The following is a 27,723-nucleotide window of genomic DNA, read 5'->3' on the forward strand; positions in this document are numbered from 1 at the left end:
TCCTCTTGTTTGTTCCCCATGCTACGGGCATTTGTATAGAGGCATCTGAGCCGAGCTCTAAATTAAGCTGGCTCGTTGGCTGGAGCGGCTGGTATATATCTACATTGTTCCGAGCATTTATTATAGACCTGTAAAGAGTGCTGAATATTGTGATGATAACTCAGATTCATGCATGTTTTTATAAAAGCCCTGGAAGACATCATTGCGTAGTTAATTCTTAAATGCTAATAATTTTCCTATTTTTCCCCTTTAGATAGCAAAATCAAGTGTTTTGTCACATGTTAAGGAGCAAGGCGCCTCAAAACTTTAAATAGAAGGCACGAGGAAAGAAAGAGAGTACTGTTGTTTTCTACTCCACCCATGCTACATATTAATTAATTTTTATTTAGATTTGTTTTGTCCTTTGGTCATATCCAACTGTCAGCTAGTCCTTGCTGCAGGTCTGTAGAACAGGTTTGCAACACTTGATTCCCATGGGGTTTATTGGGACACCTATAGCTAAAATTGCAGAGTGTTTTAAAACATGTCATGTTTTGCTTTTTGATAACAATATTCATATATTAAATTTTAAATCCTGAAGTTAGGGGTTTTGCAGTTTGAACCAAAGCGGTGAAAGCCACTGGCACAGTATTTGTATATACCTTGACTTGTAAAACAATGTTTAAATAAAAGCATTTACTTTATTAAAGTGCATGGGGCAATACCAAAGGGCTTAGTTGGATACCATATGTATAGCTACTGCCAGTAATTTTGAATAGACTATAGATACCTAGTATAATTAGTACTTCCTTTCTGTAGTTTTTCAGTTCAGTGTTTAATGTCTGTACCAGTTTAAATCCCTTTGCATTTCAAATTTAATACATACGTTTAATTGTATTTGTAATTAACTATTGCATCTTTTTATTTTTTAGGATTTTAGGGTGGGTTCATTTAGCAGAAATCTGTGTTCAGTTAAGATTAGGTAGTACTTAAACTTTTAGCATGATGGAGAGCATAATATGGTTGAAATGGTAGGAAGTAAATATTTTAGGAAAACATAGCTTGCTTAGCTGTTCAGTTATGATTTTCTTAAATCTCAGTATATTTGGAGCTAATTTATCAAAGTTTCACAGTGATCTCCGATATAAAACTGTATAAATCTGAATTTTTCTGCCATCCCTGCCTCTATTCCCAACTTCACTTGTATGTCTTGTGTGGAGTCACAGCAGTTTTGGGGGTGGGGTGTGTGTGAAGGTGGTGTGTTTTTTATTTTTGTGGTTTGGGGTTATTTGGGGTTTTTTTTGTTTGGGTTTTTTATTTTATTTTTATTTTTTTTATGTTTACTTTTTTTTTTATATTTATTTAATATTACATAAAAAGTAGGTAACATCAGAGGGGGGGAAATGCACCCTAATTTCAGTTAGCACATACTTTGTTTTCCCACCCCTTAGTTTTTTGGTTTTGGGGCTTTTTGGGTGGTTTTGGGGGTTTGTTTGTTTTTTGTTTGTTTGTGGTTTTTTTAACTGATTTGGTTATTTGCCATCTCTGGGGATTAAATTTAAAAAAAATGTTCTTCTTTTCTGTATCTGATGTTCTGTGTGCTATTAGTGATGCAGCCAACATGATCGGTTGTCATGTGTAAAACAACTTTCGATCACCGTGAAAACACCGCCCTGGGAAAACGTCCATGCTTGATATCGTTTGGTTCATGAACATTAAGTTTCCAGTACAGGTGACCCATAGCTCAAAGTGTTAAATAATTGTGTACATTATTCATTTTTTAAAATAATAAGCCATTAATGAGACTGCTAGTCTTTGCAGTTTTGCTCACTTTTGTTTTTCCTAGTAGAGGCAGGGTAAAAGGAAATACTTAAGTTCGTATATGTTTCTTTGTAAGGATCTGGTAGATAGATTCATTCTTATCTATTATGTCTTTTAAATGCAAGGGTAACTGTAAAATCATAGAAAGAGTAACATCTGTGTTGTGTTCCAGTTCTGCATAACGCTTTCATTTGCTTCTTCAGGTAAAATCCCAGATGAAGCCAAAGCCCTTTCTCTATTGGCGCCTGCTCCTGCTATGACAAGCCTGATGCCTGGTGCAGGGTTGCTTCCTATACCTACACCAACTCCTTTGACTACAGTAAGTAAAAGTCAGTCCCTGTTTGATTTCTGGTTTTTCTCTAAAAATACCTGCACAAAACTCAGCATCCTTTCTGATGCTTGTGCTCCAATAGCTGTTTTAGTCTCCAACTTATATAATGAAACAGTAGGTCCCAAGTCATCAGTTAGAGGTTTAGGCTGATTCTCTTAATGGTTCATAGCTGTCACTGTAGAAGAGACATTACATGACTTTGAAAATCATTTTTAGCTCACAAGAATGTTGGCTTTTTTTGTCTTAAAATAGGAGATCCTGCCCTCATTGATGTGTAAAGCGATAGTTTACGTATTTCAAAACCAAAAAAAGTGCTTACTCATGGTTCTGCTGCATAATTGTTGCTAATGAAACATGGGCATAGAATCATTTAGGTTGGAAAAGACCATGGAGTCCAACTGTTAACCTAACACTGCCAAGTCCACCACTAACCCTTGTCCCTAAGTGTCGCATCTACACGGCTTTTACATGCCTCCAGGGATGGTGACTGAACAGCTTCCCTGGGCAGCCTGTTCCAGTGCTTAAAAACCTTTTCAGTGAAGAAATGATTCCTAATGTCCAGTCTAAACCTCCCCTGGCACAGTTTGAAGGCATTTCCTCTTCTCCTATAATTTCTTACTTGGGAGAAGAGACCAACGCTCACCTAGCTACAACGTCCTTTCAGGTAGCTGTAGAGAGTGAGGTGTCTCCCCTGAGCCTCCTTTTCTCCAGGCTAAACACCCCCAGTTCCTTCAGCCGCTTTCTCATCAGACTTGTGCTCCAGGCCCTTCACTAACTTTGTTGCCCTTTTCTGGACCCACTCCAGCACCTCAACGTCCCTCTTGTAGTGAGGGGCTGAGACAAGGGGGGACACAAAATTACAAAATGGAATATATAAACCTTTAGAATCAGTTTTAAGTAATGTTAAGTTTGTTTTTTAACAGTAGCAATGGAAATTTTTTTTCTATGTATCACGCACCTCAGTAGAGTACAGCTAGAGAACATACTGAGAATTCTTGTACAAGATAAATCATTATATTTGATGTAGTTTTAAGAAAGCAGTCTAGAAGAACAGGATGCAAGGATAAGGTGTATCTGGGAATGGCAGATGTCCAGGATGGGCTACAGTTAAACTAACTGATAAGTAGGAGGACAGGAAGATTATTATGTCTGTGGTGCTAACAAACCAATTAAGCTGGTATAAGCATCTACTGCGCGTGCTTCAAAGGCTGCCAGAAGTGATGAAGATTGTTGGAAGAAGTAAACGACCCTCAGAGGACACCACCACAGTTCTGTACGCATGCAGGGAGCCTTCTGGAAAATAATGTAATCCCTACCTAGCCTCATGAACATGTATATATGCCCAGTGACTATATAAGGACGGCTTGTGTAGCAGTACAGGGACACACGTTAGGAGGAGCTATCCCCCGTGTCTCCCAGCGCTGCAATAAAGAATACCTGCTTGTCAAGTTGAAAACTTTGTTGGCAAGTTTGTTTCTGGAGTTTTCTCCAAATCAATTTGGCAACCCAGATGGGACCCTCTCTGGTCGGCTGCAGGACCTGCTGAGGACAGGGTTCCCTAGGGCCCTCGGGAATTTTTCCCGGAGGGACCCCTCGACTCATTCGGATCACTGCAGGAGCAGACAAGGACCATCTGCATAAAAGGTGTTCTTTTCTTTTGTATAGTCTGTAAGGTGCAGGGGGTATCTAACATAAAGACTAAATTGGGATGGTTTGGTAAGCGTACGCAAGGTTTGGAAGCCTTCCGTAAATCGAGATAGGAAATCTCGTAGGTAAAGGCGTATACCTGGCTGCTAGCGTCCGTTTGGTATACACCCACAAGAAGGAGGGGGCTTCTTGTGGTTTGGGTCCTACAAGACGCAGGGGGTGTCTTGTGGAAATGGTTTTGGATCTTGTTGGTATTTGATTTATTTTGTGGTTTGTTACATTAAGGATTTTGGTCTTGTGATTTTGGTATTGGTGGCAGGATGCTATAACTGTGTTATTTATTGTGGTTTGTTTGATAGAGTTTGTTTGATAGTCTCAGTTTCAAGTGTTGTAACTGTGTGGAGTGTGTCTGTGGGATCCCTAGTGTGTGTGAGTGGGAGATTGCTGATTTTCCATTATCAGAGTGAAGAGATCATGAAAAAGAGTCCTTTAGGGTGCATTTTGGCACACTGGAAAGAACTTGGTGGGTCTCCTGGGGGCTCGGTAAATAAGAAAACATTGATAAAATATTGTAACCGATGGTGGCCTTTGTATACTTTGGAAGATCAGGAAAAACAGCCCAAAAATGGAACTCTTACCTATAATACATTGTTACAATTAATGTTGGTTTTGAGGCAGCAAGGAAAACGGGGTGAAGTAATATATGCAGATATGTTTTTCACTTTAAGAAACCATGTGGAGTGACAGGCTGAATGCAAAATCAATATAGCTCTGCCAGATCCCTTAATTTTGGCTTTGGAAAAGGACAGGGAAAAACTGAAAGTTAAGATGGAGAGATGTTGTCATATTGGGGAAAGATGTTTTAAGTTAAAAAACAGTAATCAGGAAGATAGGTTGGAGGAAGATAGCTATCCCCATTGTCTCCTGGTGCCTCAATAAAGAATACCTGCTTGTCAACTTGAAAACTTTGGCAAGTTTGTCCCTGGAGTTTTCTCCGAATCAGGGCCCAGAACTGAACATATCATTCCCCAGGAGAAATTTCAATTCTCAGTTCTAAAAATTAGTTGCATTGTCCTCATTCTCTAGGCAGTGACTGTGTTTGTAGGGTAAGGTCTTACACTTAATATCTTTCATGTTTCAACTGTAATTAATCTTATGTAATATGTTTATTCAAAAGGTACTTTATCTGTTCCTTTGATAGACTGATGTCAGTTATGAAACAAATTGGCCATGGTCACTTCAAATTCCCTTCTTCCTTGCTGGGCAAGGCCTCAGTAGTACATTATCCGTTTGTGGATAAGCAATTCCGTATCCACTTCCTTATACTTGTAGCAAAAAAATAAGGATTTTAACAGTGTTTGAAGGTATCTTACTTAATTGACTGTAAGCATTAGAAATTCAAGCCAGCATTTTTTTTTTCTGATTTATGTACTGCATCCCTGTCCAGACCACTTTGATAAGACGATAACTGATAGCACACAGATAATCTTAACTATAGAAGGTTATTTATGGGTCCTGCCAGCAAATCTGCTCCAGCATGGGTACCTCTCTCCCCCAGGGACACAGGTCCTGCCAGGAGCCTGCTCCAGCATGGGCTCTATGGGGTCACAGTGTTAGCGTAAGAATAAACACATAACCACCGGAATGGTTATATGAGGTGCTTTATTGCAGCGCTGGGAAACCAGGGGCACTTGCCCAAATCTGGCTTCGACCTTGTCACATCGCGTTCGCAATTTATACACTAAAATTTGGTTACTAATACATATTTAACACGGATTGCATCATTAACTACTACATATGTATCAAGGATTGCCACATCAGTCTATTACGACATCAGCCTCTTCTGCGCTTGCGCAGCCTCCTCTGGCGGTCGCATTGATGAAGTAAGGAGTCTTCCTCAGATGAAGTAAGAAGTCTTCCTCGCTCTGTCCTCCTTCACCTTTCTGTTCTTTGGATATATCCCAACCATTGTGTGGACGCCAGCATTGTCTTGTTCTCACTTGACTACCCTGGTGTGTCCATTAATTTCTACTTCGATAGACTTTCACAATACTTTTTAAATCCACCAGTATGCCCTTTACCGTATGTAATTATGTTAGCTCTTGCCACCTAGCCTACCATTGTTAACATTGGTTACTGAATAACTCTGGTACAAAACTACAAACAGTACTGGAAAATTACAATATTTCCAAACCCACACTACTGATTTATAAATTTTCAAATATAATAATTTCTAATATTTAGTTATCGTCAAATTTTGCCCTTTTCTCTAACATTTCCCCCCTTTGAAAATACTTCACTTAACTTAAGTAAGTATTTTCATTCTCTTAGGTAGCTGTCTTCTGATAAGTCAGTGGAGGTGTAGGGTATTCCAGATGTTTCCTAGTTACTGCCTCTATGATTCGATGGGTCCATGCTCTGTTTTGGGCTATTTCCTTTGGATACAAAGATACATCAAATATAGCATTAAAAATACAATCAGTATCACAATTATAGTTTGTACGAGGGAATGGACCCATCCTGTGAGGTGAAGGCCCAAACTATCAAAGAGTGCTCCAGTCCAATTTTGTTCAATATATTCTCTTTTTCTGCTTCCTGTTCAACTTTAGTCAATTGGGAAATATCATATTCTATGTTCGCAGTTACATTGGGAATATGAATACAACAATGGTCTATTCTATCTTTCAAATATTCACAAACACCATGTTCTTTAAGTAGTAACATGTCCAATGCCATTCTGTTCTGCAAGGTCATTTTAGTCGTGGCTTGTAATTGCAAATTTATATCTTTGAATCCCTTTTTGTTATTTTAGCTAATCTTTCGGTCTGACCAATTAGATCATAAATCATTCCTCTATTCCGATATACTGCAACTTGAGTAAATAAGGATTCCATAGCCCATCCTACTTTAGGTCCTGTGGAGGGTTCCTGCCAAGTATGGCTTTCCATAGAGGATCTCATAGGGGCTTATTGACATTCCACTTCTGGGTTTTACTCTGATTTGTAACAGATCTATAGGTAATGCTTGTGGCCATTTTATTCTGGCCTCCTGACATATTTTACTGATTTGTCTTTTTATTGTTTGGTTCATCTTTTCTACCTGTCCACTAGATTGGGGCCTTCAGGGAGTATGTAAGTTCCATGATATCCCTAATAGTTTACTAACTTCTTGTACTATGGTTGGCAATAAAATGTGGACCCCTATCTGATGATATTCCTAAAGGAACTCCAAACCGTGGGATGATTTCTCTAAGTAACCATTTCACCACTTCTTTTGCTTGATTGGTGCGACAGGGAAAGGCTTCTGGCCATCCAGAAAAAGTGTTAACCCCTACTAGCAGATATTTGTACTCTTGTACTTTTGGTAGTTCTGCAAAATCAACCTGTCAATAATCTCCTGGTTCCACTTCTATCCTAATTCTTTCCATCTTAATTTGTCTTTTTACTACTGGATTATTTTTCAAACAAATTTCACATTTTGATCCCACTGCTTTTGCCATCGTTAACATCTGTGTGGAAATTATTCCTAGCCTTAAATAAGTTACCAATACTTCTGCACCCCAATGACATTTTTGGTGTTCAGTTTGTAGGATTTTTCGCATTATTGCTGGTGGTACTATTATTTGTCCAGTTGTTGTATGCCACCCTTCAGAATTCTTTTGAGCCTCCAATAGTCCTGCCAGCTTTTCATCTTCTTTTGAATAATTAGGATCTTGTGAAAGATAGGTATGGAGTGGGCTTACCTTGAGAGGTATCAGGGCCATATCATGTTCCATACCTTTCGGGCAACTTGTCGAGCTGTCCAATCTGCCAGTGTATTTTTTTCGGATATCTTCGAAGTTCCTCCTTGGTGTGCTTTACAATGCATACTGGCTATCTGTTTGGGTTTTTGTACAGCAATTATCAGTTTCAAAATTTCTTCTTGATATTTTATATTAGTCCCTTGTGAAGACAACAGTCCTCGTTCTTTTTACAATGTTCCGTGTATATGTATTATACCAAACGCATACTTTGAATCAGTTCATACATTCACCTTTTATCGTCGCTCAGTTCCAACGTTCTTGTAAGAGCTATCAGCTCTGCCCGTTGAGCTGACGTCCCAGGAGGTAATGTTTTTGCCTCAATTACCTTTTGTTGCATTGTTACAGCATATCCTGCGTACCGTGTTCTGTTCTCCACAAAGCTGCTTCCATCTGTGAAAAGTTCCCAGTCTGGTTGCTCAAGAGGTACCTCTTTTAAGTCTGTTCTGGTTGCATATATATATGCTCGATGACCTCTGTACAGTTATGTTCAAGAGTTCCTTCCTCTAGGTCAGTTCCTAGAAAAGCTGCTGGATTTAACAAATTAGTAGTCTTTAGATTCACATCATCTTGTTCTGTTAAGATTGCTTGATATTTCATCATTCGGCTAGGGGATAACCAATACCCCCCTTTTGTTCCAAGACAGTTTTTACCATATGTGTTACAAACACTTCAATATGTTTTCCCAGAGTCAGTTTTCTGGCCTCCTGTATTAGAACAATAGTTGCCGCTACCGTTCTTAAACATGAAGGCCATCCCGCACTTACCGGATCTAGTTGTTTTGAAAAATATCCTACTGGTCTTTTCCAGCTTCCAATTTTCTGGGTTAATACTCCCAACGTCAATCTCTGCCTCTCATGGACAAATAACTGAAAGTCTTTTGTCAAATCTGGGAGTCCCAATGCTGGTGATTTTATTAACGTCTTCTTCAGTTTTTAAAGGCCTCTTTCTGTGGTTTGTCCCAAACAAAAGCATGTGATTTTTTTTTTTTGGGGCTTCATACAGGGGTTTAGCAATAAGTCCGTAATTCATTATCCACAACGTGCACCATCCTGCCATGCCCAAAAATGTTCTTAACTCATGTAAATTCCATGGTTCTGGAATGGCACAAATTGTCTCTATGCAGTTTTTATTCCTAGCTGGTTCAGGATTTCAATAGTCACTTTTATGCATAATGATTTCTGTTCTGCCACAATAAAGATACCATCTACATATTGCAATCGGAGATATTGTGATCTCGGTACCTGTACCTTTCCTTGAGTAGTCCATGTCTCCAGTTCCTTAGCCAATTGATTCCCAAAAAGGGTTGGATTGTTTTTGAATCCTTGTGGTAGTTTGGTTCACGTTAGTTCTGTTTTTCATCCACTCTGTGGATTCTTCCCATTCAAATGCAAACAGTTTCCTGCTATTTTTATTAAGAGGAATGCAGAAAAAGGCATCTTTTAAATCAGTCACTGTAAACCATTTATATTTTTCCTTCACAGATGTTAACAGTGTATAAGGATTTGCTACTACTGGGGGGGATATCTTTTGTTATTTTATTTATTGCCCTCAGATCCTGTACTAAACTATATTCACTGTTTCGTTTTCTTACTGGAAAAATTAGTGTGTTATATTATGATTCACATTCTTCCAAAATTCAATATTTCAAAAATTTCTCAACTGTTTTTATAATCCCAAACTTTGCCTCTAGCTTCGGAGGATATTGTTTAACTCTTACTGGCCTAACCCCATCTTTTAATTCCACTGTTACTGGTTGAGCTGCTTTTGATTTTCCCGGGATTTCTGTCTCCCGAACTGTTGGTATCACAGCCTCTTTTACCTCTTTTGGAATTTGAGCAATGGGTTTTTTTTTTTTAAGAACCAAAATCTGTCCTGCTTTTGATTCGGGGATTTGCATTATTAATTCACCATCTTCAAAATGATCATTGCATCCAATTTGGCCAATAAGTCCTGTCCTAAAGGGGGAATGGGGCATTCAGGTACATATAGAAATTCGTGTGTTAATTCCTTCCCTCCAAATCGCAGATCTAGGGGCTGCAAGAATGGCCGTATTTCCTCCTTCCCTGTGGCTCTCACAATTGTCATAGTTCTTTCCCCTAACCCCCCGTGTAAATCATTTAAAACTGAATATGTAGCCCCTGTGTCTATTAAAAATTTTACTTCCTCCTCTCCTAGTTGGATCTTTACAAGGGGTTCTTTATTTTCTGCTTGGCTTAGTCAGCTTTGATTAACAAAATCCCCCAACAACATTGTTTTAGCCATGTCGGATCCTGCAAAAGGATTTCTTGTTGACATGAACTGCCCCCCTTTTGATGGACATTCATTTTTCCAATGTCCTTCCTGCTTGCAAAGGGCACATTGATTATATCACATTCTGTCTACATTCATTCTCCTTTTTTTTTTTTTTTTTTTTTTTAATTACAAAATCCTCTTACTCCCCCCTTTCTTCATTTAATGCCGGTGGGGCTGATGGGGCAACTGTCAAATCCAAGCTTTCAATACCTTTCTGATGTTGTAAATTATTCTTTAAGGCAAGACACCCTATACCTCTTTTCTTAGTAACATATCCCTTACATTGTTCATTAGTATTTACCTTAACAACCATTATTCCATAGGATTTCTACCATTCATCTTTTCTTTTTTTTTTTTTTTTTTTCAATTTTCCCTTTTTTTTTTTTCTGAAGGGAGGGAAAGGGAGTGGGGAAAGGAGAGGGGTAAAGGAGGAGGGGTAGGTGGGTGGGAGGAAGGCGGCAGCAGGGCTTTCCAGCTCGCTCCTGCCTCCCTTGAAACTCGTCCCATTTTCCTTCCCTTTTGCAATACAACATCAACTGCAAGATAGTATTATACTGTAAAGTTCCATTCTCAGGCCATTTTTCCTGGTCTTCTAATTCATATTGCATTCACTGTACATTACAGTAATCAATTAGTTTACTCTTTTGCATGCTCTGCCCAAACCGACCCTCCTTGCAGTGACTTAAAAAACAACCTAATGGAGACGACTTAGGGACCAATGGCATTTTGTAAATACAAAGAGATCTCCAAAACACGCACACACACTTACCACTACGTTACAGGAATTATACAGTCAGATGCTGATCCCGCAGCACAAATACCAATACCATAACCACGTTTGCCGAACCTGCAGAGCTTTCGCTACTGTCTAACGGACGGCGCCTAGGCTTTTACCCCGAGAGCTCTCTAGCCCCAACCAAGCGCAGCTTTCACCGCGTCTGACAGGCAGGCTTTACTACTAGCCCAGCCAAACGCAGCTTTTCGCTGCGTATAACAGGCAGGCTTTTACCAGACCTTACCAAAGGTCAATACACCATACTTTTACTAGAAATCGGTTCTGTAACTTAAATAAAGCACCTTTCTTACCGTGTCAGAGGTCCGTCGTGAGCAGCAGAGGTCGGTCGCGGTCGATGGCTCCCCGAGAATTTCTCGGTGCCGGCTGGAGTGGGATCGAAACGCGATCCGCCTCAGCAATGCCCGCGAGGTCCCACCTGGGTTGCCAAAATGTTAGCGTAAGAATAAACACATAACCACCGGAATGGTTATATGAGGTGCTTTATTGCAGCGCTGGGAAACCAGGGGCACTTGCCCAAATCTGGCTTCGACCTCGTCACATCGCGTTCGCAATTTATACACTAAAATTTGGTTACTAATACATATTTAACACGGATTGCATCATTAACTACTACATATGTATCAAGGATTGCCACATCAGTCTATTACGACATCAGCCTCTTCTGCGCTTGCGCAGCCTCCTCTGGCGGTCGCATTGATGAAGTAAGGAGTCTTCCTCGCTCTGTCCTCCTTCACCTTTCTGTTCTTTGGATATATCCCAACCATTGTGTGGACGCCAGCATTGTCTTGTTCTCACTTGACTACCCTGGTGTGTCCATTAATTTCTACTTCGATAGACTTCCACAATACTTTTTAAATCCACCAGTATGCCCTTTACCGTATGTAATTATGTTAGCTCTTGCCACCTAGCCTACCATTGTTAACATTGGTTACTGAATAACTCTGGTACAAAACTACAAACAGTACTGGAAAATTACAGTATTTCCAAACCCACACTACTGATTTATAAATTTTCAAATATAATCATTTCTAATATTTAGTTATCGTAAAATTTTGCCCTTTTCTCTAACAACAGCCTCCTTCAGGGCACATCCCCCTTCACTGTGGGCTGCAGGAGAACTTCTGATCCAGTGCCTGGAGCACCTAGTCCCTTCCTTCCTCACTGACCTTAGTGTCTGCAGAATCGTTGCTCTCACATATTCTCGCTCCTCTCTCTAGCTGCAGTTGTGCAGCATTTTTTTTTCTCCTTAAATTTGTTATCCCAGAGGTGCTACCACTGTGTCGTGTTTTAAGCCCAGCTGGTAACTCAGAACCATGCAGCTACTCGCTCACTCCCCCCCTTCTTCCCCCCTGCTCTCAGAGGGATGTGGAGGAGAATCGAAAGAATGTAACTCCCACAGGTTGAGATAAGAACAGTCCAGTAACTAAGGTATAACACAAAACAAGGGGAGAGAATACAGTTGCTCACCACCCACTGACTGATACCCAGCATGACCCGAGCAGCGATCTGGGCCTTCTGGGTAACTCCCCCCAGTTTATATGCTGGGCATGATGCGCCGTGGTATGGAATACCCCTTTGGCTAGTTTGGGTCAGGTGCCCTGTCTCTACTTCCTCCTGGCTTCTTGTGCCCCTCCTCATTGGCAGAGCATGAGACTCAGAAAGTCCTTGGTCAGAGTAAAACATTACTTGGCAACAACTAAAAGCATCGGTGTTATCAGCATTGGTCCCAGGCTGGAAGTCAAAAACACAGCACTGCAGCAGCAACAGGGAAGGAGAAAAATGACTGCTACTGCTGAACCCAGGACACACTGTCACTGGCTCAGCCTTGGCCAGTAGCAGGTCCATCTTGGAGCTGGCTGGAACTGGCTCTGAGCGATGTGGGGGAAGCTTCTGCCATCTTCTCACTGAAGCCACCCTTGTAGTCCCCTTCTCTGCTACCAAAACATTGCCACATAAAACCAATACAGTATTCAGCTGGGACCTTAAAGTCGTGCCTATATTCATTAGGTTTATTTTTACAGAAACACACGAGGCGGACAAGTGTTAACAAGTATCTTCCACCAGTGCTTCGCTTCTCAAAGCATATTCTATTTTTGTGTTTTTTCAGCTTGGTGTTTCACTTGGCAATTTTGGGGCTATACCAGCAGCAGCATTGGACCCTAACATTGCAGCACTGGGAGAAATACCACAGCCACCGATTATGGGGAATGTGGACCCATCCAAAATTGATGAAATTAGAAGAACAGTCTATGTTGGAAACTTGAATTCACAGGTAGCTTGTTTTAATTGTTATTATTTTATTCACAATACTAATAGAAGATGCAGAATTATCGTTTCTGAATTATAATCTTACATTTTATTCTGAATGCTCCTTTGTCAACCAGATAATAGCAGACTCTGGAATTCATTCTAGCAGGATACCAGAGAAATCACACTGTAGCTGAATTCAAGAAACATAGTTATGATTGTGTGTGTTGATTAAATGTCCAGCTGGGTTGTGCTAGCTGAACAGTGCCTCAGAAGTTGTGAGGTCATGGTAGCTGTCCCCTACAGCACTGTGCAGTTGTTTAAGTACAGTAAGAAGAAATGATTAGTCCTACTAGAAGTTGCAAAATTAGCACAAAAACTTTTGATTTTCTGTGACAGGAAAGTTAGGTCTTTCAGAAATTTGGTGGGGGTTTTTTTATCAGTTGATTGAATTAATTGAAAAACAAATTGCTTTTGACAGATGCAGTATTTGATTTTGGGGTTTTTTTGTCTGCAAAATTAGTTACTAGATTGTAAAAGTACTGTTGATTGCAATAAAATAAAACAAGCTGGAAGCCAGTAGGAAAACAGATAAAAGTGAAGTCTGGCAATGTTGTTTGGATTTTTTTTTTTTTCTTTTTTTTAATTGATCAAAATTCACAGTCAATATCTTGGTCATAGATGTATCAGGAAATTCCTCATGAGTTATTTCAAATGAGCTGCCTGAAAAGTACAAAATCCTGTGCAAGTGCTTTTTTAACCTTGATTTGCTTTTTTAACCTTTAAGTTTAAGGGCTTGTGGTTGTACTATTTTAAATTATAGTATAGTCTTTAAGAGAAAAAGGTTAGGTTTTTTTTTCCTTCTGTTAATCTGAAGTGAACATTACCAAATTCATGTTGCCTGTGAGATGTTTTTCTAAAATCTGTAGCTCTTAGATTACCTGATATGTTGGTTAAGTGGTTTTCATTATACATTTTAATTCATCTGAGTATTTTGACTCTTTCTAGACTACAACAGCAGATCAGCTGCTTGAATTCTTTAAGCAAGTTGGAGAAGTCAAATTTGTGCGAATGGCAGGTGATGAGACACAACCAACACGATTTGCTTTTGTGGAATTTGCAGACCAAAATTCTGTACCTCGAGCTCTTGCCTTTAATGGAGTTATGTTTGGAGACAGGCCGCTGAAGTAAGAAATTAATTGTCCATATGAATACTGAATGAGAGATTTCTTTAGTATCCTTACACATTTATGACTGATGTGCAGGAAACTGCTGTGAATATTCTTTCATAGAATCATAGAATCATAGAATAGTTAGGGTTGGAAAGGACCTTAAAATCTTCTAGTTCTAACCCCCCTGCCACAGGCAGGGACACCTTGCACTAAACCATGTCACCCAAGGCTCTGTCCAACCCGGCCCTGAACACCGCCAGGGATGGAGCATTCACAACTTCCTTGGGCAACCCTTTCCAGTGCCTCACCACCCTCACGATAAAGAACTTCTTCCTTATGTCTAATCTAAACTGTTGGAGTCGCGGGAGACAAGCCTCATGCTCTCATGGTCAGCAAGTCTCGTTTATTTAGCAAGACACATCCACTTTTATAGCTTGCAGGGTTAGTTACATTGTCTGATAAGATACAGCAAAATCATTGGTCAGCCTGTGTCAACGCAGGGGTCTCCAGGTAACTGTGACCACTTCTTGTTTCAACATGTTTCAACATGTCCCAACTTGCCCAAGCAAGACCATTGTGCTATTCCAGCAAGACACCGTTGCTCTTATCTCAGCAAGATGCATATCCTGTTTCTTAAGCAAATCAGGGTAAACATTAACTACGAGATTGCTGTGCCCTGGAGGCCTACATTTCCACCAGCTGCACGGTATCATGCCCTTTGTTACTTAGCCATTCAGTTGTTAAGCTCTCTACACTTCCCCTGTTTTCTTTAACAGCAAGCATAGCCATATTATGATTAAAAGCATTCAATATAATTTTCTGTAAACACTGCATAATACACGGCAAAAGCAATACTGCTAATAATATTACAACCACCACCAAAACAATTTTTTCTATTAAGGTAACAAGCCAGGGAGATAGCCCGAAAGATGCCAGCCAATTGGTAAAGGGATCACTTGTTTCTTGTAACTTTCGCATATTGTTTCTCAACTGTGCCAATTGTTTGTGAATGGAGTTAGAATGGTCCGAGAGATTCATGCAGCACATACCTTCAAACTCATCACACCCATGACCTTGTGCGAGGAGTAAAAAATCTATGGCGGCTCGATTTTGGAGAACTGCATGCCGGACTCCTTCTAAGTCCATGGCTAGATTTGACAATATGTTTGTTGTAATGTTTATTTGTTTTCCTGTCCAACAAGCTAATTTTCTTAATTGAGTGAGAGCTTGAGCAGATGCTATACCCGGAGCAAAAATACTGGCTAAAATAACTTCAGGAGGATCCCAGAGCGTAACAATATCGGAGCACTCTGGGCCCAGTTGTGTGGTGGCTCTTTTACGGCGTATATGAGTTTTATTGGCTTTAAGAACCGTCATTATGTCGGGTACAAACATTGTTAGCTGGCCTATATAGCAGGGTCCCCCCTTCGGGCTTCTGGGGATTCCCTGCCACGCCCTATCACCGCAGATCAAGAAATATCCATCAGGTAAATAGCCTGTGTTGGACGTTACAATGGTTTTGTGTGTGATGTTTTTGCAATAAGCGGTCTCATTATAAGGCCTATTTGAGGAAACATTTACTGAGTTATGTGGAAGCCCAAAAGGGTCCTTCCAAGAGTCAAAGTGAAAACAATATTGTGCAGGCGCAGAACCAAGCAGGTTAAATTCTTGGATTTCAGAGACATTTTTTCTTATATTGAGCTGAAAGGTAAAATTGGCTGGGATGCCTATCAAACAGGTTATAAAGGGGTCAGAAGCTTTAGCAAGAGCAAGGCATAAACTACTTTGGTTAACTTTTTCAGCCCAAGTGACCCACATGTTTTTTCGTTCCTCTATTTTGTTTAGAGTGTCCCAAGCTCCTGTATTGAGGCCGAAAACGGCGACAAATACGATCCCAATCTTCAGGTTTAACTTGCCACAAAAGCGGAATACCCACATCTTTACCGCACTTAATCTCTAGAGGCACTGTGGCTAATGCGGTTTGAATCTGGGAGAGAATCTCCTGAACCCGATATTTCAAATATCGTTGTTCCAGATCTTCCCGGTTCTCGACTAATAGATACGTTAAGGGTAGATTTATGGGAGGAGTTATACCTGCCTCCGCCAGCAGTGCTCTATAAGGATTGTAATTATGATGGGGATTCCAGGTACAGTTTACACAAGCACCATGTGCCTGTAATTGGCTTTGGGACACCCAAACCTTTTGGTGACAATTTCCACACTTAATTTTGATCCAAGCTCTATGATAATCTTGTAAACACGCCAAACAACGACGAGCAGGAGACAAAATCCGATCAAATGTTCCCACAAGTTCCCAAAACAAATGGAGTTCTGCCTCTTCTTGAGTCGAATAGGAAAAGCGAATCCCAAAACGTCTTTCAAGTGGTTCCAGCAATGGACGAAGGATCAGCTGCAGGCGATGACGACGACGGAGTTCTGGGCTGTTAATTCGTTTGAGCAGCTCGAGTCCAGCGAGCAGGGATCCACTTGGGTCCAAACACCAGGGGCCTGACAGTCGCGACGAATGTGGCCTAATTTTCCGCATCGAAAACACTTCATTCGGGTGGCTGGAGCTGCTGGGCGAGTCTGCGCAACTGCCGCCTGAAGAGGTGCAAGGGCTGCCAAAACTTGGCTTTGAACTTTAGATTGGGCGTTAAGGCCTTCACCAATTTTGTTAAGGGCTTCCACTACAAAAATTTGACTGCTTGAGGGGAGAGTATTTGCTTTATCTATGAGGTCTTGAATTACCCAGTTGCCAGGAGCGGTAGCGATAAGGGAGCGTGTGACTTGATTACCATTTTGTATAACACACTGCTTTAGGAGTGCGTCCTGCATGTGCTCCGCAACACCAGCTTTAGAGAGGGCTTGCATCAATTTGTCAATGAATGACCCAAGGGGTTCCTCTCGACCTTGTTTAATATTCATATACATAGGAGGCCCCCCCGGCTCCCGAATTTTGTCCATTGCTTTTTTTTTTTTTTTGCCACCCGCATGACCTCTCTTAATTTTTCTACTCCTATACCAGCCTGGGCATCTGTTCGAGTATAATCACCGTTTCCTAGTAATTCATTCATTGTAATTCCAAAAAGGGGGTCTCCTTGGGCACGAGGTAATGCTACTGAAGCAGCCGCTTCCTCCCCCCATCTTGCATCAAATGTAAGTTTCTGATGAGGGGTATAAATTAAACGAGCGATACCCTTGATGTCTACAGGCAGGAGAATCATTGAATTAAATAAGTAATCAAGCATCTGCTTGGCCGGTTCACTAGTAACCCCGAATTGAGAGACTGTAGCTCGGAGTTGTGCCAATATTTTCCAATCCATTTGAGTGATATCTACCCTATGACCGCCGCCTGGTCGAGGGTGGAAAATAACAGGAAAGGCCATAGAAGTAGCGACATGGTCTTGTGCCGCATCGGCAAGGACCCTATCTCCGTTTTCGACTCCGTGGCGTGCCAGAGCAGCCCAAACTTCCCGTCTCTGACTTGCCATAGCCTCCGCGAGGTCCGAAAGGGCTCCGGGGAACGGCTCCGTGGCATTAGGAGACAAAGGAAGGGAGTTTGGAGGAGACTCAGATGGTCCGTTTTCCAGAATAGAGGCAGACGGGGGAGAGGGAGAGGGAAGAGGAGGGGGGGGGGTATCCGAGGGGGGAGGGGGAGGAGGAGGGGGGGGGGTGTATCTCGACTGTCGAAACGGTCGGCGGATTAGGGGCAGAAGGATCATAGTGACGATTTTGATCTTGTGCCAAACGGGCACTTTCGGCCGCACGTTTTTCTGCCTGTACCATCAAGAGTTCATTATATATCAAGCGCCATAATTTGGATAATTTTTTAGCAATTTTATCATCGTCTAACGTAAGGTCCCATAATTTATCGCCGTAGCGGCGCCATTCCGATAATTGGTGAATAGAGTGGGGATCACTAAAAATACCGAGAGACCTAGCATGGGAAAGAAGGGCAGGGAGGTCCTTATCAAAATCTAAGCCTTTTACCCCCCGACGACGGAGGAAGGCAGTAAAAAGATCATACGCCGCTTGCCTGTCCATATTTACCGGATCCGTTGCACCCTCCAGGCGTCGGCAGCGCGTAGCAGCAGAGCCTGCCGATGCAGCACTCTGGGCCAAAGCAGGAGACGAGCAGCCCACCGATGTAGCACTCCCATTCTGCAGAAGCCATCTTTAAATCGAGACCTGCACCCAACGCAACTCCTTCAGGCAAAGGGAAGGGTCCCTGTTCGGGCGCCAGTTGTTGGAGTCGCGGGAGACAAGCCTCATGCTCTCATGGTCAGCAAGTCTCGTTTATTTAGCAAGATCTTCTAGTTCTAACCCCCCTGCCACAGGCAGGGACACCTTGCACTAAACCATGTCACCCAAGGCTCTGTCCAACCCGGCCCTGAACACCGCCAGGGATGGAGCATTCACAACTTCCTTGGGCAACCCTTTCCAGTGCCTCACCACCCTCACGATAAAGAACTTCTTCCTTATGTCTAATCTAAACTTCCCCTGTTTAAGTTTGAACCTGCTACCTCTTGTCCTGTCACTACAGTCCCTAATGAAGAGTCCCTCTCCAGCATCCTCATAGGCCCCCTTCAGATACTGGAAGGCTGCTATGAGGTCTCCACACAGCCTTCTCTTCTCCAGGCTGAACAGCCCCAACTTTCTCAGCCTGTCTTCATACGGGAGGTGCTCCAGCCCCCTGATTATCCTCATGCCCCTCCTCTGGACTTTTGTTCTAATGGTTCCCTGTCCTTTTTATGTTGAGGACACCAGAACTGCACACAATACTCCAGGTGAGGTCTCACGAGAGCCGAGTAGAGGGGCAGGATCACCTCCTTTGACCTGCTGGTCACGCTTCTTTTGATGCAGCCCAGGATACGGTTGGCTTTCTGGGCTGCAAGCACACACTGCTGGATCATGTTCAGTTTCTTATCAACCAACACCCCCAAGACCTTCTCCTCAGGGCTGCCCTGAATCTCTTCTCCGCCCAACCTGTAGCTGTGCCCCGACCCAGTTGTGTAGGACCTTGCACTTGGCTTGATCCTTCAATATAAGGATCCATTGTTAGTAAACTGGAACACTTTTTTGAACTCAAATTTCAAGGTTGGGCCTAACTTTCTCCACAAAGAATATGGATAGCATCAAGTAAAATATTTCTACATCTAATCTTGAGTTACGGAAAGCCATAACAGTGAGAGAATATGCAAAGTCCTGGTGCTAATTAAGGTTTAGATATGATTTGTGTGTAATTAGTAGGTCTTAATGTAGAGATTTGATTTGAAATAGAGAAACAGATTTCTAGACTTCTACTAGAAATATTTTAACACAGGAATACTGTGCTGTATTTATTTAAAAGTGGTAAGATTTGAAAGTGGTAAAAGACATTTCAGATACTTAGAACATACGAGTGTTAAGAAAAATCTGTAGTTTTGCTGAACTTTAAAGTGTTTAGTCACATGTGGAAGTTAAGGTGTTTTCTTACTTGGTTTTTCATTTTCCCTTTTCAAGAGTTTGGGAGTTAAATGTTTTATTTTTCCTTAATTTAGAATAAATCACTCCAATAATGCAATAGTGAAGCCTCCTGAAATGACACCACAAGCTGCTGCCAAGGAACTGGAAGAAGTGATGAAGAGAGTAAGGGAAGCCCAGTCTTTCATATCTGCTGCTATTGAGCCAGGTAGGTATATTATGCTCATTACCTAACAGACATGTTCTATGTGTACCTTGGTACGTGCTTTTAAGAGCACTTTCAAACACAGGAATATGGTACTCAAAGGTGAACAACATGCTTGGGTGAAAACAAAGGAAAATAATCAAAATGGCCTTCATGCAACAAAACAGTGGAATGAAGCTGACTTTTTATTTCATCATATCTTATTTTCAGATACATGCTCACTGAATGTTTTCTAAAATACAATGTCAATACTAAATTAATACCTAATGTTGGTGCTTTTAAAGGTCGAAGTACGTACAAACCTAAAATTGCTCTATATTTTGTTCTGTTCTCCTCTAGCACCCATTAATGCCATAGTTTCATGATCAGAGGGAGCTAGCATGCTGCTGAAAGGGGCAATGTTATACTTCAGCATGTTAATTTTTTCACTGTGCTATGCTCTTTTTCATGCTGGCTCAAGACTATGTGCATTTTCATAGCAAATGGGATCAGAGAAAGAATCTGGGATAAAACTTAACATATTGTAATGGACTTTTTCATTCAGATTGGTTCCCTGATCCCTGTTGACGTTGAAGTTGCCAGGTCGAGGAGGAAGGTGTTGGGGGGTTGAGTGGTTAGACAGATGTTTCAGTGCTGATTTATGCTGACTTAAACTGATTTTAAAACCACAGCATAAAAAATTCTCAACTTGTTAAACTTGCAGTTGAAATCCTCTGTTTTCCTTCAGCAAGATTTTCATTCTAACTAATAAACCTAGACATTGTCTTATGTAGTTTAGATAGTGGAAGATCTTGAGCGCTTGTTGGTCTGGGGGTTTTTTGGGGGGGAGGGAAGAGTATTTTCTGTTGGGAGAAAAATAGTTCTAACATTTCCTTAGTGTTAAGCAGCAGAATATTAATCTTTTAGAGTCTGAACCAAAGTCTGGTGAGGTTGCTGGTAAGCTTTCATGCTGACTTTCTGGCCTTTGGATCAAACTTTTCACCCCCTTCTCTCCATCCCTTCTTCCCCCAAAACAGTGTTTGAAGAATAGAATATCAATATTTGTACAGTGGCTGGAATATCTAAAAGTATAAAAAGTACTAATTATTCTTTGCATTTTATTCTTGTTTTCAAAATTATGCCCCCTAAATTTATTCTTCTGAGGTTATTTAGAAAAAAAGTAGCTAAATAATATAGTGGAGGAGAACGTCTTGTAATCTTGTGCATTTTGGCAGCAACATAAATCTCATTCCTAACAGAGCTAGCTGTTTATAATTATCTGGTTTGTGTGTACTGCTGCAGGATGGCTGCACTCAACGAGTATATGCAATGACTTTCTTGGATGTTTCTGAAGGATATTTGCAAAGAAGGAAGATGTGCAAAGCGTAGGCCCCTTGCACTATATGTGTGGTACTTTCCACTTGTGCCAGATTGTTAACTGGGATGTTTAAATGTTCTGAGCTTACACTGCAAAGTGGTTTTTTCCTCTCAGAGTCTGGAAAGAGCAGTGAAAGAAAAGGTGGTCGATCTCGTTCCCATTCTCGTTCAGAATCCAGGTCTAGCTCAAAATCCCGATCTAGAAGGAAAAGATCACACTCAAAACACAGGTAGGTATGTTTTTTTTTTTATTTTAGTCTAAGAGATCTTACTGGGGTCGTTTTGGGTGGTGGTAGTTACTGAGACTTCTTACTGAGTTATGAGATGAGTATCCCTGTAGAGAAGATTAGTAACTCATACTGACCAGATCAAAGTAACTAGGAACTTTGTCTCTGAACAGATACTTTTTCCCTCTAAAATTTAAATGTTTCCAGGATTACTTTCGCGTAAAAAACGCTAGAAGGTACTTATTGTGCCATGCAGCATAATTTACTTTTGTGACCTCTGATTTTAAAAAGAAAGTTATCTGTGTTTTGTGGTTGCAACATTTGGCTTACTGTTAACACCCTGAACAGATAGGCTGGCTGATTTTGCTAGTAGAAAGTTCCTGCTGTCTTCTAAGCGTCTAATTAACAAATGCAGTATTTTTATTTACTGTACTGTAAATGTAAAGCTATATATTTATTTAATTATTTTTTTTTTTTAACAGAATAAAAAGGCTTTAAGGGCAGTTTTTAATTCTTCAGAGTTTGTTGGCTTTGCTGATTTGTTCAGTTTAGATATAGGCTTTGAAATATAGGAGGGAATAAAATTACTAGATCACCCTTAAAGTTTACCCATTAAGGTCATTTCCAGGGATGAGACAGTCTTCCTATGTGAGACTTACAAATGCTTCCTGAAATGGTTCAATGTCATGGATATCTTCTGATAACTTACATAATCAATCTGAAGATATTTGGCTCCATTAAGTATCAAAGCCAAACCCAACCAAACCAACCCATCCAACAGAAAACCTCCTCAATGTATTTGATAGCTTACACTTTAAAAAGGTGAGTGTTGTATGCTGCAGCAACAGCACTGTTGCATTCTTTCATCCATTGTCTTTTAACAAGGCAGCTAGATTTCTTTTACATACAGAAAAGATGGCCTATGAGGATGCTGGAGAGGCCCTCTTCATTAGGGACTGTAGTGATAGGACAAGGGGTAACGTGTTAAAACTTAAACAGGAGAAGTTTAGATTGGATATAAGGAGGAGGCTCTTTACTGTGAGGGTGGTGAGGCAATGGAACGGGTTGCCCGAGGAAGTTGTGAATGCTCTATCCCTGGCGGTGTTCAAGGCCAGGTTGGACAGAGCCTTGGGTGACATGGCTTAGTGTGAGGGGTCCCTGCCCATGGCAGGGGGGTTGGAACTTGATGATCTTAAGATCCTTTCCGACCGTAACTATTCTGTGATTCTATAAGGACGTACCGCATCAGTCATACTACCAAACAAATATGATCCAAGTGCAGGCTTCAGTTTTATAATAGTGTTACACAGTACATGTTATGTAATGACTTTACAGCATTGGATGTTTTTGTAATGCAAGAAGAATAATTTGTTCATTTCCTTATTGCTTGCTTCTTTTCTGTTACTCTAACTCAGGACACAACTGAAAAACAGGTTTGGGGTTTTTTCATGTAACATTGCAGTAATCTCAGTACTATTTTGTACTCATACAAACCAAATTGAGTTTTAAAAGATAAATTTGCTTTTTTTACTTGCAGAAACCTGGGCTTTAAACAGTTGTCAATAGTTATATTTCTCTTTTTAATGGTTATACCACTGCTACTGTCAGTTTTGAGAACAAGCTGAAAAAAGGCCAGTCTGCTCTGTTGAGACAACTTCATCCTTAAGAATAAACTGTCCTTACCACTTTCCTGGTTTAGTGTTTTATAAAACCACTAAATTGCTTTCATTTCTATGATATAAAATCTGTTCAAGGTCTTATTTAGACTAAATTGTAATTAATTTCCCCTGTAATTAGTTTGCATTTCTACACTGATACATGGAGCAAAGCTGTAGGTAAAAAAATTATTGCCTCTTGGTATATCTTACTCTGTGTCTTGAGCTGCAGAAGACTAGTGGAGCTGGTATGTTTTTGTATCTCCCTGTTCTTCAGGATTTATTGAGTAAAAAATTTGAATTTCTGTCTTTGGCAAGTTCAACTTCATCATACCTTAACCTCTCAGGCAAAGTATCCAATGATGTACTCTTTTGAAACTTAATGTTCAAATTCAGCTTCTTATTTTTCTTTTCTTAGGGGACTTCCAAATATAGGGAATATTTTGGGAAAGAGTATAGTAATTTTTAAGTCTTGTTTTCTTCGTCAAATCTGGGACTATACTATATATGTCTATCAGAAGACTTTAATTGGATTTCTATTGGAGTATCTGCACGTTATTCGCTTTCCTTATTTATTGTGTAGTAAATGCTCATTCTTTTTCTTGAGAACTGTAATAATTCAAATCCATGCTAACATATCCTTTCAACTGAAAAGGTAACTGGACTAAATGCTGAACCACAGACGTTAGGGTTCTTATTTTGGTTTGGTTTTTTGTTTGGCTTTTTTTTTTTGTATGGCTTGTTTTTTTGTTTGGCTTTTTTTTTGGTTGGTTGGTTGGTTTGGTTTTGGTGGGGTTTTTTTTTGTTTTGTTGTTGGCTTGTTTTTGGGGTTTTTTCAAGTTGAATTATATTGTAAGTCTGGAGAACAAAAGGCCAATTAAAGCCATCTTTCTTCATTAACCAAGACTGCAATAAGTGACTGGGCCTGGAAAAGAAGAAAAATGTGACTAATTTTTACAGCTGCTAGAAATTGTCTAGTAGCTTTTATGCACTAGATTTACTAAGGACGGCTATCCTAATATGATATGAAATTGTATTTTCCAGAATATTTATGGAAGTTATTATGAAGCATTAGTATTACTTAAATGGTGCATTGTTTCAATGGAGAGAATGTGCACCTGGTGAAGCTTAAAATATCCATATTTACAAAAATGTTGGTAGGCAGTATATTACTGAGGTGTAACTCTATTTTATATAGTTAGACAAGATTTATATTGAGGTTGTTTTTTTTTCCCCTTGGTTGACCGAATTTTCATGAAGTTTCAATATTAAAGTATTTTTCTTCTGTTGTTTGTATAGAAGTAGATCTGGGAACAGATCGCTCTCAAGACACCAAGACAGACTTAGATCCAGAAGCCCCCTAAAAAAACGGTCTACATCTAGGGAAAGATGGAAATCAAGAAGTCATTCTCAGTGAGTTTCCTAAGAAATTATACTGTTGTTCTTAGCATGTAGTACAATGTTTTTTGAATAATAAATAAATAATAATCTAACAGCCATTGTGGGTAATGGCAAAGGATGGAATTTCTTAATGCTTTAGCCTGTCCTTCAGCTTTGTTTGTGGGATGAAATAATGGAAAGTAAATTTTTATGCCAAGTGTACTGGTATTGGCTGTGAATATAGTGAATTTTCTTCATAGTAACTCATATGGGGGGGGGAGGGGGGAGTTAAACCACAAAACTGAGGTACTTAAACTTTGATACTAAAGCCTAGTCTACGTTTTATGCCAACATGCAAGCTGATTAAAAAATAAGTAACTTTAATTGTTGGACTTTAACCAATGGATTATATATGTTCTGTGTAGCCTCTTCAATGCGAAAAAAGGGGATGCTGATGCTGCTTCAGCCTTCTCAACAGATATAGATTGGATTCAGGCTGAACCTGTTCCTGGATTCTGAGAACATGTCTTAAGTTTTTGTGCATGAACTTTTATTTTTGCCTTTGGTTATTTTATAATAGCCATACACTGCTGTATGCAAAAATGAATATATCTGTTATGTTAATTGATGTTGAACTTCCAAGCAGTTTAAGGCTATTTACGGAATACAATCATAGAATGATTAGGGTTGGAAAGGACCTTAAGATCATCTAGTTCCAACCCCCCTGCCATGGACAGGGACACCTCCCACTAGCTATATAGCCTCTCCCTTGTAATAAACAAGGGTGGAAAATTAAAATTTTGACTAACTACTTTTTTTCTATCACAGAATCACAGAATCACAGAATCCCAAGGGTTGGAAGGGACCTCAAAAGATCATCTAGTCCAACCCCCCTGCAAGAGCAGGGTAACCTACAGTACATCACACAGGAACTTGTCCAGGCGGGCCTTGAATATCTCCAGTGTAGGAGACTCCACAACCCCCCTGGGCAACCTGTTCCAGTGCATTTTTTTCTTGAACAATTAATGTATGATAAAAAGTTAGTTGTAATTTTTATTGGAAAGTTCAAAGATGAATTAATGGATTTATGTTTGACTTTTCACAGGGACAAGCAAAGAGACAAAGAAAAGGTCAAGGGAAAAGAAAAAGCCAAAGAAAAGGAAAGAGACCGAGACAAAGAGAAGGAGAGAAACCAGGACAAAGAATGGGAAAGAGAGATAAATAAAGAGAGAAACAGGGATAAGGACAAGGAGAAGGACTGGGAGAGAGAGAAGGAACAAAACAAAGACCGAGAGAGAGTCAGAGACAAGGATAGGGATAGAGACAGGGAAAAGGACAAAGATAAGGAAAAAGACAGGGAAGAGGTAGACCAGAACAAGGAAAAAGATGATGTTGATGAAGAGGGGGAGAAGGACCGAGAGAAGATTAAGGACAAGGAGGGAGACAAGGAAAGAGGGGACAAAGATAATGACAGAGATAAAGAAAAGGAAAGAGATGAGGATAAAGAGAAGAAGGAACACAAAAGAGAAAAAGAGAGAGATGATAAAAAGAAGAGAGAGAGGAGATCCAGAACACCCCCAAGAAGCTACAGCTCTTCAAGAAGATCTCGTAGCTCCAGCAGGTTTGTTTAGAAATTTTTTTCATGCTTTTTTGGACCTGTCAGGACAGTGATGTATCATGAAAATGTACATCCTAATGTTTATGTATTGATATCACCATGTCACTTACTAATTCAATTTGCATTCTTTCTGTTTTGTAGATTTCCCTATAAAGTAAAATCTATTACAAATATCTTTGTATGATGCTTGATAGAAAACAATTTCTTGCTGGGCAGCTGGTGCTTGCCTTTCACATAACTATAGTATAGTCCTTGAGGACAGTAAGTAGATGGTTCTTATGCCATTTCTCTGTGTTGGAGCCATCCAGAAGTTATAATAGAGGGACATCAAACATAATCTTTGTCCTGATGAAAGCTTGACTCGCTGTTACATAGCTCCTTGGTCGATTACATACTGTACAGTGTTGCTTGGTAAAGCAGTTTGTTGGGTTTATGAACAGTTGGGTTGGTAGTATTTGCCCCTTGGCCACCTTAAGGAATGACGAGCAATGAATTTTCTTGGCTGGATGGCTGAGCAGCAGGCAGCAAGCATGTCATTTGGCTGGCTAGCCATTTGGCTGGCTAGCCATTTGGCAAGTGAATGTATCTCAGCTGGAAGATAGGATACCTTGCTTAGCTGGTAGGGTGGCCAGGTGCAAGTAAAAATAAACATTCCTTAACCATACTGATAGTAAGCAGGAAAGCAGTCAGGGTTAATTCTAGCTGTTGTTTTTGCTTCTGAGGGAGGGTAAACTGGATGGAAGTCTGGGTAAATTCAATACAGCAAAAGGAGGCTGTGGTATTGATTATAAGTTCTGTAATTGGACTAATTCAGGCATACAAAGCAAAATGCAAGGTCTTACACCTGTGTTGGAGCAATCTCGGGCACAGCTGCAGGTTGGGCAGAGAAGTGATCCAAAGCAGTCCTGCGGAGGAGGACTTGGAGGTGTTGGTTGATGAGGAACTTAACATGACCCTGGAGTGTGTGCTCGCAGCCTAGAAAGCCAGCCGTGTCCTGGGCTGCATGAAAAGAAGTGTGACCAGCACTCAGATTACTGAGGTGTAACTCTATATAATTTTATGTAGTGAGACAAGATTCTTTCACCATCTGGGGTTTTGGCCTTTGACATATTGCCTCTTTTCGGTCTTGTTCCAGTGTTCGCTGTCCAGCACTAATCTCATATTCCAGGTAAATTATTTTTGCTTTACTATCTGGCCTTTTTTCTTGGATACCCTATATCCCTGGAGTCCCAGAAAATTTAAGATGCTTACTGTCCAGGCAACACAGGCCTCTTCTGTCTGGGTGGCTATTAAGATGTCATCTACACACTGCAATAGCTTCCCTTCTTCCAGTGGAGCCTCCCAGGACTCTTAAGTCGTTTGAAAGTTGTTCTCCAAACAGGGTGGGACTGTTCTTAAATCCCTGAGGCAGCACTGCCCACATGAGCTGGATTTTGCACCCACTCTTAGTGCTTTCCCATTCAAATGTAAATATTTTCTGGCTGGCTTCGTGGAAAGGGAGGCAAAAGAAAGCATCTTTCAGATCTAAAATGGTAAACCAAGTTAGCTCTGATGTTAAGCATGTTAATTGGGTATATGGATTTGCTATCACAAGGTAAAGGTCCTCAGTTACTTTGTTAAAAGCTCGTAAGTCCTGTACCACCCAGTATGGCCTGTCAGGTTTATGAACAGGTAAAATAGGGGTGTTAAAATCAGACTGGCACTCCTTTAGCAGTTCTAATTGTAGTAAATT

At 40.5% G+C, this 27,723-nt stretch overlaps 1 protein-coding gene across 2 annotated transcripts; it reads left to right on the forward strand.

Annotated features, from left to right (window-relative positions):
• On the forward strand, positions 1 to 27,178 carry LOC136004178 (splicing regulatory glutamine/lysine-rich protein 1-like). Of its 2 annotated transcripts, none has more exons than XM_065660446.1 (9): positions 1 to 1,711; positions 2,004 to 2,119; positions 12,776 to 12,940; positions 13,924 to 14,102; positions 19,628 to 19,758; positions 21,284 to 21,341; positions 24,293 to 24,406; positions 25,479 to 25,994; positions 27,127 to 27,178. In XM_065660446.1, the coding sequence occupies exons 2-9, from the start codon at positions 2,057 to 2,059 to the stop codon at positions 27,161 to 27,163; spliced, it is 1,263 nt and encodes a 420-aa protein (XP_065516518.1). In that variant the 5' UTR covers positions 1 to 1,711; positions 2,004 to 2,056; the 3' UTR covers positions 27,164 to 27,178. The 2 variants fall into 2 exon arrangements, with proteins under 2 accessions (XP_065516518.1, XP_065516517.1); XM_065660445.1 differs by having other exon boundaries at positions 2 to 1,711; positions 21,227 to 21,341.
• Positions 27,179 to 27,723: the final 545 nt, after the last annotated feature.

The sequence above is a fragment of the Lathamus discolor genome, chromosome W, assembly GCF_037157495.1.
Source record: "Lathamus discolor isolate bLatDis1 chromosome W, bLatDis1.hap1, whole genome shotgun sequence".
Classification (NCBI taxonomy): Eukaryota; Metazoa; Chordata; class Aves; order Psittaciformes; family Psittacidae; genus Lathamus; species Lathamus discolor.